The 12586-nt window shown below is 42.9% G+C and overlaps 1 protein-coding gene across 2 annotated transcripts in view; it reads right to left on the bottom strand.

Moving 5' to 3' along the window:
• The window catches only part of SDHAF3 (succinate dehydrogenase complex assembly factor 3), a 78430-nt gene extending 66520 nt beyond the window's left edge, over positions 1 to 11910 (bottom strand). Inside the window, exons 1-2 of one of the 2 annotated variants that reach the window (XM_084618567.1) lie at positions 11385 to 11910; positions 10666 to 10740 (exon numbers count right to left, since the gene is read on the bottom strand). In XM_084618567.1, the coding sequence (XP_084474693.1) occupies positions 10666 to 10740; positions 11385 to 11567 (258 nt within the window). In that variant the 5' untranslated portion in view covers positions 11568 to 11910. The remainder of the gene's footprint in view (positions 1 to 10665; positions 10741 to 11384) is intronic. The other variant, XM_084618568.1, reaches the window with a different exon arrangement.
• Positions 11911 to 12586: the final 676 nt, after the last annotated feature.

Raw genomic sequence — 12586 nt, forward strand, 5'->3', positions numbered from 1 at the left:
TAGTTCCTGACTAACAAAGCTTGTTTTCTTTAGAAGTATCTCCTTCTAGTATTAATACTTCCCCAGGGGTTTCAAGATACAAACCATTAATCTGAGCCCACTGCTATAAAATATAAATAGGCATAACATGACATTATACAACTAATTATTTTTATAAATTTAACATTTACATACATACTGTTTCTATTAATCTAATTCTTAGAGGCCTTGTTTCATGCAACAGCATTCAAAAGGCAGTTCATTTTTCTATTTTGTAAGTTCAAACAAGTCAAATTAGATTTCCCATAAAAATATTTCATTACCCACTTACATCTTTTCAAGAGTTTAGGGATTTATTTTTTTAACAAGCTTCCTAAATTCCTGTACTAAGCAAACTAAAGAAACCCTTGTCTCTTTCTAGTACAAATTATAGTATAGCTAAGACCCTACCTGAATCATGGGATGTTCTTCAAATAATTGCTGCGGAGTTGCGGACAAGACATGGAAAATCGTAGAATAGTAATTACAGACCTTAGTTGTAATTGGAAAAGCCACAGTAGACCTATTTGTTTAAAAAAAAATTGCTGGAATGATAAACACTCACTTATTATGTTCTTGAGACAAAGTGGGAATTTTTCTTAATATTTTATATAAATACTGTGTGTCCCTCAGTTTCCCCTATGTACTGCATGTTTAACTAGGTGGTGGGAAAAGGTGGTTTAATCTTTGCAGAGGCCCAGGGGACCAAGCGTGACTGCCACCTAGCTGTCTGGGCCCATACAATGTCCCAGACCTTTTGTAACCTAGCAATTGATGACCCTGGGACCCACCCTCTGCAAGAAGCCAGCCAGCTACAACCAGCCAGAGAACAAAGAATTGAGCTGAGTAGCCAGGTGACCTGTTTTTCCCAGGAATCAGAACAAAGGATGGCTTTGGAGTGTTGTATAGTGCACGCTACTAGAAGCAGGACTCTCACTTCTGGATTGGGACTCAAGGAAGGTCAGAGAGAGTGCATGAGAGATCAGGGTTCTGGACAGACCCCGGTGGACTTTGCTGTAACTTCTCCGTTCTTTATGCTAACGTAAGGACTTAATCTAATAAACCCATCTGCCTTTACAATACTTTCTAGGAGTCACTCCAGTTTAAGGAAGTCAGGCTGTATTGTCCTCTTTGGGCGTGCAAGCCTTCCCCAGATGTCCAATTTGAGTGGACTAACTGAGGGGAACTCATGAGGTGACGCAGAGGTGCTGAAGGCTGTGAAGTTCAGTCCCAAGAGGCAGTGAAGCCAAGGGGCTTACCCCAGAGAACTTGTGCAACCCTTGAGCAAGGATGACACAATGAAGGGAGTTCTCGCAGGGGCTGTTCCAGAGCACGGGACCTGTGAATCCATGACAGTTATGCCTCCTCATTATTATTTTTTTTTGACAACCAGACAATTTGGTGCAACTATATTATATTATAGGGTTCAAAAAAGAACTAGATAAATTCACAGAGGAAAGGTCCATCAATGGCTATTTGCCAGGATGGACAGGAATGGTGTCCCTAGCCTGTTTGCCAGAAGCTAGGAATGGGCAATAGAGGATGGATCACTTGATGATTACCTGTTCTGTTCATTCCCTCTGGGGCACCTGGCATTGGCCACTGTCGGAAGACAGGATACTGGGCTAGATGGACCTTTGGTCTGACCCAGTATGGCTGTTCTTATGTTCTTATTCATTTTTTTAAAAAGTGACTGGTGCAATATAAAATTCAGAAGACAAATTCTTAACAGAACTGCTATAGAATTCAGTCACTTTAGCCATTTATATTTTACAGGCACTGAATATTACTGCAGCACACCCCACTACAGGGGTCTCCTTCATGTCCTGTCTTTGCTTTGTGAAGACTTGTCTGTATCGAGATGTTGCACACTCAGCATCCACAGAATTAGGTAAGATCAATAGTGATTGCTTTGCTGCCTCTGCTAACTCTGGAAAACGCTGTAGAACTGCAGATGAATCCCAAAACTCTCCAAGATCATTTGAAGTACTAATAGGCAAAAAAGTGTATTGCAAAACTCAAAATGTATGCAAATTGTGGACTGTGCAAAGTAAGATGATTTAAAATAAAACTACGGTGGAAGCCTAATATTGCAGAATCTGCAATTTCTGGAATATCACAAATGAAGTAGGACCTTAAATACAGCAATATTACAGTAACTCAATGGTTATTCTGTGTTCATTTATCTATTGAGACATTATATCTCAAACTTGATCCCATTTCTCTCATTTTTCTTTAAAATTAGTCTTAAAATCTGCCTTTAATGTTTCACTTATCTTTTTATACTTTGCAAATATATTTAAGATGGCAGCATTCTTGCCTGTGAACTAAATCATAGGTTCAAGTTTCACATTGAGATTTGGGTACATATCCAAGGAGAGCTGTCCTGAAACTAAAATCCTAAAATACTATGTTACAAAAGATGGTCCCAAAATATGAAACAGAGAACTTAAATTATGTGGATTGATTTCCTTGACATAAACACCTGATGCGCTCACTTTCCTGAATCTGCATTTTTTATGTAAATAATAAAGTAAGAACAATAAAATTGTTTGGAACAGTGGTAAGTTTTGGTCAAAAATGCCAGGGCTATTTTAACAATTAGTAAGTATCCAGGAGGAAGGCTGGATAACAAGAAGGCACAACACAACCACAGTCCCAATTATCAATGGCCCAGTATACATACTCAATAAGGCATGATACACACAGTGGGCATGATCCTCCTACGAATGAAATCAGTGTTAAAACTTCTACTGACTTCAGTGGTGCAAGGCCAAGCCTTCTCTTGGAGTTAATAGGAGTTTCAACCACAAAGTCAAGTAGTTCCAGATTAAGGATTTCTTTTAAAACCTAGGAAAATCCACTAAAAAAACCAAAAAAATTCTGAGAACATTAAGGTTGCATAATTAGATACTCAAAGTCACGAAATGACAAAGTTAACATTTGCAACTTTAGCTCAGCTCTCATGTGCTTACATTCAGATACAATATTTAATTATAGGATCACACATTCTCTCTCTCCATTAATACAACATATCGAACCACATTGCAATATGCATCTTGTACAGTGTGTAGAGAGTGAGGAAAAAGCCTGTCCAGGAATTAAAATTGTATTTGTGCAACAGTAAGCTATACATCTAACAAGAAAATCAGGAATAAAAATACTTCACATATGCAACATGCCAAGTTAATGTTGCTGTAAGAAACTTAACTATTACATCATTTTAATTGTGAAACTTCAAAGTTGCTTTGACACACTATCTAGCATTTAATAGAATCGTAGGCCTGGAAAGGACCTCAAGAGGTCATCTAGTCCAGTCCCCTGCACTCATGGCAGGAATAAGTATTCTAAACTATTCCTGACAGGTGTTTGTCTAACCTGCTCTTAAAAAACTGCAATGGAGATTCCACAACCTCCCTGGACTATTTATTCCAGTGCTTAACCATCCTAACAGTTAAGAAGTTTTTCCTAATGTCCAGCCTAAACTGCCGTTGCTGCAATTTAAGCCTATTGCTTCTTGTCCTATACTCAAGAGGTTAAAGAGAATGTTTTTCTTCTCCTTCTAACAACCTTTTATGTACTTGAAAACTGATATGTCTCCCCTTAGTCTTCTCTTCTCCAAACCAAACAAACCCAATTTTTTCAATCTTCCCTCATAGGTCATGTTTTCTAGACCTTTAATCATTTTTGTTGCTCTTCTCTGGACTTTCTCCAATTTGTCCACATCCTTCCTGAAATGTGGTACCCAGAAGTAGACACAATACTCCATCTGCGGTATAATCAGTGTGGAGTACAGCAAAAGAATTACTTCTCGTGTCTTGCTTACAATACTCCTGCTAATACATCCCAGAATGTTAGCTTTTTTTGCAACAACATTACGCTGTTGAATCATATTTAACTTGTGATGCACTCTGACCCCCAGATCCCTTTCTGCAGTAATCCACCCTAAGCAGTCATTCCCATTCTGTATGTGTGCAACTATTTGTTCCTTCCTAAATAGAGTACTTTGCATTTTGTCCTTATTGACTTTTGTCCTATTTTCTTCAGACCGTTTCTCCAGTTTTCCAGATAATTTTGATTTTTAATCCTATCCACCAAAGCACTTGCAACCCCTCCCAGCTTGGTATCGCCCACAAACTTTATAAGTGTACTCTATATGCCATTATCTAAATCACTGATGAAGATATTGAATAGAATTGGGCCCAGAACTGATCCCTGCAGGACACCACTCGATATGCCCTTCCAGCTTGACTGTGACCCACTGATAACTACTCTCTGGGAATGATTTTCCAACCAATTATGCACCCACCTTAGAGTAGCTCCATCTAGGCTGTATTTCCCTAGTTTGTTTATGAGAAGGTCATACAAGACAGTATCAAAAGCCTTACGAGAGTCAAGATATACCACATCTCCCCCTCTTCCCCCGCCCCCCGCATCCACAAAGCATGTTATCCTGTCAAAAAAACCCATTAGTTCAGTTTGACATGATTTGTTCTGTTACTTACCAACTTGTTATCTTTTAGGTGTTTGCAAATTGATTGTTTAATTATTTACTCCATTATCTTTCTGGAAATTACTGAAGCTAAGCTGACTGGTCCAATTTCCCAGGTTGTCTTTATTTCTCTTTTTATAGATGGGCATGATATTTGCCTTTTTCCAGTCCTCTCCTGTCTTCCATGACTTTTTGAAGATATTCCCTAATGGCCCAGATACCTCTTCAGTCAACTCCTTGAGCATTCTAGGATGTATTTCATCAGGTCCTGGTGACCTGAAGACATCTAACTTGCTTAAGTAATTTTTAACTTGTTCTTTCCCTATTTTGGCCTCTGATCCTATTGCATTTTCACTGGCATTCACTATATTATAGATGTCCAGTTGCTACTAACCTTTTCAGTGAAAACTGAAACAAAAGTCATTTAACGCATCTGCCATTTCCACATTTTCTGTTGTCCCGTCCCGTGGGCCTCCCCCCCCCCCATCTCCTCCCCCATTGAGTAATTGGCCTATCCTGTCCTTTGTCTTCCTCTGGCATCTAATGTATTTGTAGAATGTTTTCTTGTTACCCTTATGTCTCTAGCTAGTTTAAACTCATTTTGTGCCTTGGCTTTTCTAATTTTGTCCCTACATATTTGTGTTATTTGTTTATATTAATCCTTTGTAATTTGACCTAGTTTCCACTTTTTGTAGGACTCTTTTTTGAGTTTCTGATCATTGAAAGATCTCCTGGTTAAGGCAGTGTGGTCTTTTGCCATACTTCCAATCTTTCCCACGCAATGGGCTAGTTTACTCTTGTGCCCTTAATAATGTCTCTTTAAAAAACTGCCAACTTTCTTGAACTGTTTTTCCCCTTAGATTTGCTTCCCATGGGATCTTACCTACTAACTCCCTGAGCTTGCTAAAGTCTGCTTTCTTGAAATCCATTATCTTTCTTGTGCCATTATCCTTCCTACCTTTCCTTAGAATCATGAACTCCATCATTTCATGATCGCTTTCATCGAAGCTGCCTTTCACTTTCAAATTCTCAACCAGTTCCTCCCTATTTGTTAAAATCAAATCTAGAACAGCCTCTCTACAATAGCTTTCTCCAGCTTCAGAAATAAAAAATTGTCTCCAGTACATTCCAATAATTTGTTGGATAATTTGTGCCCTGCGGTATTATTTTCCCCAACTGGTGTCTGGGTAGTTGAAGTCTACCATGACCACCAAGTCTTGTGCTTTGGATGATTTTGTTAGTTTTAAAAATGCCTCTAGATGTTTTTTAAAGAAAAAATAGAAAAGAAAAGAAGCTGGGTGCACGCAGAATTTCTAGAAGCACAGCTGTAATAAGCAATATGCTAGTACCACTAGTGCACACTTCTTTAAGTGTGCCATATACATGCACTTCATAGACGCACTATTGCAGGATGTTCAAGAACTAATCTAGAGCCTCCACGAAATTAGTATTGAATGGGCTATTCCCTCCAGCCAAGGGATAGACTGATGCCCTATATCCCACTGGAATAAAAAAAAAAAAAAAAAAAAAAGAGATAACACTGGCCTGAGAACCTGTTTCCCAGCAAGGGAAGAGAATGATGAAGAAATGCTTTGGGGCCTGTTGTCCAATTATCTATTTCAAGATTCCAAGGCTCTGGGAGTCCTAGCGCATTCTAAGGTGCAAAAAGTCCCTTAACTCTGTGAAATAAATGTGAGATTTTTAGTTATCACACCTTCAGACTGACACAATTTGGGGGGGAAATAAGAAGACTGAGATATAGGTAAAAGGATCCACATGAACAGCTTGGCAAAGCCTGAATCTTCCTTGGTATCTTTTCAAACTGTCCATATAATGCATCCCTCTTGAAGTGTGCACTATGCCATTTTCAAACAGACACTATTAAATCTAAAGCAATTTCCCGTTCCCACCCCCATGCCTTGCAAAACCATTAGTGCTCATTAAAGATCATCCTAAGTTTCAGGTTTTGAAATTCAGGTTTTTTGCTGAAAAACCATGTATTTTTACAACTCCAATGGGACTAAAAGGAATTTTGTTAAAAAAAAATTCCAAGTCACTTTTGGAAAAGAACCAAACATGGAAAATTTAAACCGCAAAGTTGTACACTACAGGCAGCTATGAGAGGAAACTGTTTTACAGCTTTAATTATAGAATTCACTACCAAATAAAACCCATGGTAGCATGGGCTGTTTGAGAGGTATGACCAAGATTTTCAGTTTTCAAGCTCTATCAGCTGGTATGGGGAAATGAAAATCAGAAAATCATTTACTTTTTAATTCTGAAAAGGATATCTTGCAGGATTCTCACTCCCAAGCTGTGACTCCTTACTGAAAAGCTGATGGAACTGTTCTTACTCTCAAGGTTTTTTGACCCTTAAGGTCAGCAATAGTGAGATAAAAAATGCAAGTCAGGCCCCCCGTTAGCCATTCCATGGCTCTACTGCTGACTCTAAAAGTGCTGCCTTCCGATTATTCCGTTCTTATATTGAGCAGGACATGAAGCTAAGAGAAAGAAAAAACCATTCAGGATGATCAATGTGAGATTACAAATAAAAAAAGTGCACCTCAGACAAAAATGAAAAACAAGGTGTAAGAGAAAATGGTCTTTAAAAAAAGTTAAAAGTTAACCTCCAGACTCTTACAGGAACCGGGCAGGTGAACGAGAATCCTGAAAAAGGATCTTTTAGAGAAGTAGAATTATAAATTACGTATTTTTCCCTGTCTAATGAGAGCATCTGTGCAGGACTCTCACTTCAGGAAAGAAAGACTGAAAAATGTCCAAAAAGAGAGACAGACATTAAAACAAGTGGCAATAACAAGGTTAGTGACAAAAGCATTAACTGAGATCTTCTTTTATTACGTCCAGCATTAAACAGTATAAGGAGCAGCAAGTGACCTCTTACAAATCAAGTAATTGGACATAACATTGAAGTCTGCTGAAAGAAATAATTATCAGAAAGACAAACCCACACAAGTGAGACAAATGAAAATTTGGGATATCTTGACATTAAAAAAAAAAACTTCTCCAGGTAAAAGAGTTTGGCCTTCTCCACCTTGGAAATGCAAGAATCCAAAACAGGATTTCCTCCTGGATGATGAGCCTATGCAATAATGCTTTGTGAACATATGGAGAGAAAACCATGCAGCTACTTTACATATGTCTGATGAAAACATCCATGAAGGTAGGTTATGGTCAGCGTTCATCTGAATTGCGCGAACATTGACATAACTTTCTAGTTTCAGGTCAGCCAGTCCCTAGCAATGTGAAATGCAATCAGATATTCATTCAGGTATAGTCCTCTAGTAACAGCCATGCCCAGTGAACTGGTGACAAAAGAAACAACAAGTTAAATGGACTGTCTAAATGTTTTGGTCTATTCCAAGACCCTTTTAAACTAAACTCATGAGGAAGGGCCTCCTTTGTCATGAAAAGAGCATTGACAAGAGGACAGACTCACTATTGTGGAAACTTCAAGACCACCTTGGAGAGGACTCTTAATTATCCACTTGGAGTTGTAGCTCCTTTTTGTAGATGGCTTCTGAAATGCCAGGAGGACCAAATCACCTGCTCAGAGATACCATACCTGAAGATCTCTAACCTAAAAGGAACAAGATGTCAGAGAGATGGCTCTTAGGTTGATAGAGAAGTACTAGTTCTGAATGACTACTGAGGCCAGATTCTGAACCTGATCAGACCAATATGGGACTATTAGAATCATTAAACCTTTGTGTCTCATAAGCTTTAATACGTCCTTTGCTACTAGAGGTAGGCTGTTGAAAAGTACAGCAGCATCCCTTCCCCAGCTGGTGGAGAAAATATCTTTAGCTAACATTGCCTTTTCTTGATGCCATGAGCAAACCACTAGCTTTTTCTTCCAGTGAAAGGCAAAGAGAAAGGTGTCCTCCTCCAGAAGAAGGCCTAATCCACCACTCCCTCCTCTCCTACCACCTGTGAGACTATATCACTGATTGACTCAGACTGAGATGGGTGTTCTGATCTTGTAAACCCTTCCTCTAAATATACTCAGGATCAATACAAACAGTCTTCCTTCTATCTATGGCTGACTCCTCAAAACTCACATAAGGAGGGTGAGAGCTGTAGAGGGTATGATGCTGACAGACCAGGTACCAGCTCATGCCAAGATCCCCATGTCTCAATTGAACACCGACAAATCCATAACTGGAATCAGTCTGGCTCACCTGTGTAATAGTATTGTTATAATAGATATTAGAATTATAAGAATGTGTTAGATTTTATTGAATGCTTGTGAGTTGCTGCATGCATTCTCACTTATAATATGTATCCCATATTACACAATAATATTTAAGCATTTGTATTGTAAGCCTCAGTAACTATGTAAATCACTAGACAGGAGAGGGACATTAACTAGTGTGAAATGCTGGTCTCCAACAGAAGGTGTTATGTCCTGCTCAACAGGGAAGGCCCATCAACTCCAAACAAACTACTATGGAGCATTAAAGAGGACAAAAGACTTTGCTGATTGCTCTCTGCCATGAGATGCAAGATGAGTCATGCAAGTGAATTCCTCCCATTAGATGAGTTTGCAGCTCAGAGCGCAAGGGGAGAAGTGAATAAAAACCTGTAACAAGAAGGAACTGTTTCTCATTGCTGCTTGGAACCTGGAGGCAAGGTTCCTAAACATAAGCCAGTGATCCCCTGCAGTTTAGCCTAGATTAGCCCTAAAGGACATACAGAGCTTGCTTATTAGAGAATCTACTATTACCTTTTGAAATTTAAGATTGTAGCTTATTTCTCTACCTATGTTTACCTGATTTAACCTTGTAAATAACTCTGTTTCCTTTTCCTATTTAATAAATCTTTAGCTAGTTTAGGATTGGCTACAAGCATGGTCTTTGGTGTGAGCTCTAAGGTGCAACTGACCCGAGGTAAGTGACTGGTCCTTTGGGACTACAAGTAACCTGAATATTGCTGTGACTCTTGATGTAACGTACCATCTAGCACAAAGGTAGGCTTATCCGGGTGGTAACACAGAGAGAGTACCCAAGAGAACTGTCCGTGACCCTGTGTTAAGGCTCTTGTAGTGCCTCAGAGTTTATACTTGATAATTGGTTGGTGACATCTAAGTATAGAACTCATGACCAATTTGGGGGGTTGGTGCTGCCCTGAGGTTGGTACTCTTGCTCTTGAGTCACTCCAGACAGTTAGATAGCTGGGATCACCCTCACAAAGAAAATATTTTTTTCATTGGCTGTCTTCCAGGCTTGGTCAGTTGCATGAGAGGTCTGCTACACCTTCTTCAGTTGCTGGTCCAAAATAGGATGCAAGAGTATCCTGGGCTATGTACTTCAACTGGGGACTTAGCAAATTTTTGGACCAGTTTCAATTAAAATGCATTTGTTTAGTCAGCTTCTATAAGAACTGGAGAAAGTTGGACTCCTCTCTTGTAGGCATTGGTGTGTTCCTCTACCGCAGAAATTATCTGGCATAAAATTAGTCCTCTTGCTCACCTAAGTCCAAAGAACAGCCTTTATCACCCTGATACTCAGTCTGCCCTCATTTACACAGCTGGAACTGTCTAGGTGATGGAGGGGTTCTAAGCATCTTATCTGCTTTGTGAAATCCACAGCGTAAGAGGTGCTAGATCATCATTGTCAAGACTTCCTACCTGGGAAAAACAGACTCTTGCTGCATGAGCATCAGCCTTAGCACAAAAAACATTCCAATGCATCAAGAGATCCTACCTCTGCCAATGCAGGGTCAGAGGAATGCCTCAAAGGTACTATGGGTTTTGTGGCAGACGTGCCAGGACTAAGAATAATTGTGACAGACCACTACACATACCAATATCAGGAAACTCTGCCCCATGCCCGCTTTGAGCTCATGAATGCATAAGGATGCCCAGAGACCTACATACTCAAGCTACCAGGAGTCATGGGCTTTGAGAAGCTGTTAGACCTCTCTTGGTGTTTCATGCCTTGGCCTTTTCTACGGAGGCTCTGCTTCACACAATGAACCAGAGCTCCGTACCACCAACTTCAAACACTAAAGCCCCCAGTGTGTCCAGATGCCAATATTGGAGTAGAGTGCCAAAATGCCCAAGGCACGGACCTCTAATATTTACAGCACAGTCTCAGATCTAGCTAATTGGAAAGGTTAGGCATACAAGAGAATACCTGACAAGGCATTGTTGGGATCTGGGAGATAGCTGGAGAACTGGCCAGTGAGAGCATCTTGTGGTGAAGGGTAAACTGAATGGAAAATTGGGGGAAGAGGGGGAGAGAGAGAGGGACATGACAGTTAGTAGGAGGTCTGCTACTACTCCCCCCACCCCAGCCAAAAACCTTAAGTGCTATGAGAGTTCTACCAGTCTGGTGCCACGCAGAGAGAAGCCTGCGCAGAGAGAAGCCTATTATCATGGGTATCCCTTAACCTTGTGCTGAGGTTGTTGGAGGTTAGTATACAATAATAAATAGGTTACACTTATAAGCTTTTTAAAAAAAAATCTGCAGTTCTCAGGGTACTTTGCAGAGGTGTCTAAACATCACAGCTTCCATACTATGCAGGGAAGGCCTGAGGCGGAGAGAAATTAAGCCCTAAATTTTCTACAATGAGGTCACTGGGAGCTGCAGGTGCTCAGCAGCTACTTTTGAAAATATTGGGCCTAGAGACTCCCCCAGGCCAGGTCACGCCACGCAGTAAGTCAGAGCACAGCCCAGATCTCCTGACTCCCCATCCCCGGCCTTAGCCCCAGGCTGCGAGCTGACGGATGCAGCCGAGGCAGGGCCCGAAGGCAACACCGAGGTGAGGGAGGAGCTGGATGGCCCGCAGCGCCCCCAGCAGCGGCGGGGCTGGGGTGGGGGGGGGGGGGTGAGGCTTGTCCTAGGGCACTTGCCTCCCATTCCCGCAGGAAGCGCTGGGCATCAGCAGGCCCGACCGAGCGGTGCCTCCGGAACTCCTCCTTCACGTACTCATCGCCCAGCGCCTTCAGCTCCAGCGGCAGCGCCCGGTGCAGCAGCAGGATGCGCCGGTACAGAGCCCGCACTCGGGACACGTGCGGGGCGAGAGGGCCCGGCATGGCTGGGAGTCCAGCGGGCTGCGCTCAGCAGCAGGGGCGGGGCGGGCCGGTCAGTGCAGCGGGCGGGCGGGCTGGGGCGGTGCTAGGGCAGCCGCAGGCCCCGGAGAAGCTCCCCGGGGGGGCAGCGGGGCGCGGAGAGAAGCGCTCGCACGCCGGAGCTTTGAGGCGGTGGCACCGGGGGGCGGGACGCGGCGCGTCGGGCTCTTCCCCAGCCGGGACGCCCTGCCTGGCCCTGGGCCCGCAGGGAGCGGGAGCCGCCAGGCCGGGCGGGGGGGGCGGATCAGCGACTCCCCGCAAGCCGGCCCGGCCGAGCTCAGGGGCTCTCTCGCCCCCAGCCGCTATCCCGGCGGCAGCCGAGCAGCAGCCGGGGCGGGACGCCCCCTGGCGGAGCAGGGGCAGCGGAGCCCCGGGAGTCCCCAGCCCAGCCCAGCGCACTCAGGCGCCCCCATGCTCTCGTATGGAGGCTCCCTGGCTGGGGCTACAACCACTATCTCTGTGGGGCGGCCTGAGCCTCTGGAGCCACATAAGTAAGAATCCACCAGCCATGGGTTGCGGGTATAATAGGCCAAGGGTGGCTCTGCCTCCCCTGCCCTTCTACCTCTGGTTGCAGAGTTGGGAGGGGGAGTTTTTGCTTAATTATGCCCCATGCGTGGAGATTACTGATGGACCTGGAAAGGGCATAACACAAGAACAGCCCAACTGGGTCAGACCAAAGGTCCATCTAGCCCAGTATCCTGTCTTCTGACAGTGGCCGGTGCCAGGTGTCCCAGAGGGAATGGACAGATCAGGGAATCATCAAGTGATCCATCCCCTGTTGCTCATTCCCACTCTCTGGCAAACAGAGGCTAGGGACACCGTCCCTGCCCATCCTGGCGAATAGCCATTGATGGACCTTTCCTCCATGAATTTATCTAGTTCTTTTTTGAACCCTGTTATAGTCTTGGCCCTCACAACATCCTCTGGCAAAGAGTTCCACAGGTTGACTGTGCATTGTGTGTAGAAATATTTCCTTTTATTTG

Source organism: Lepidochelys olivacea (genome assembly GCF_965140295.1).
Source record: "Lepidochelys olivacea isolate rLepOli2 genome assembly, chromosome: 2".
Classification (NCBI taxonomy): Eukaryota; Metazoa; Chordata; order Testudines; family Cheloniidae; genus Lepidochelys; species Lepidochelys olivacea.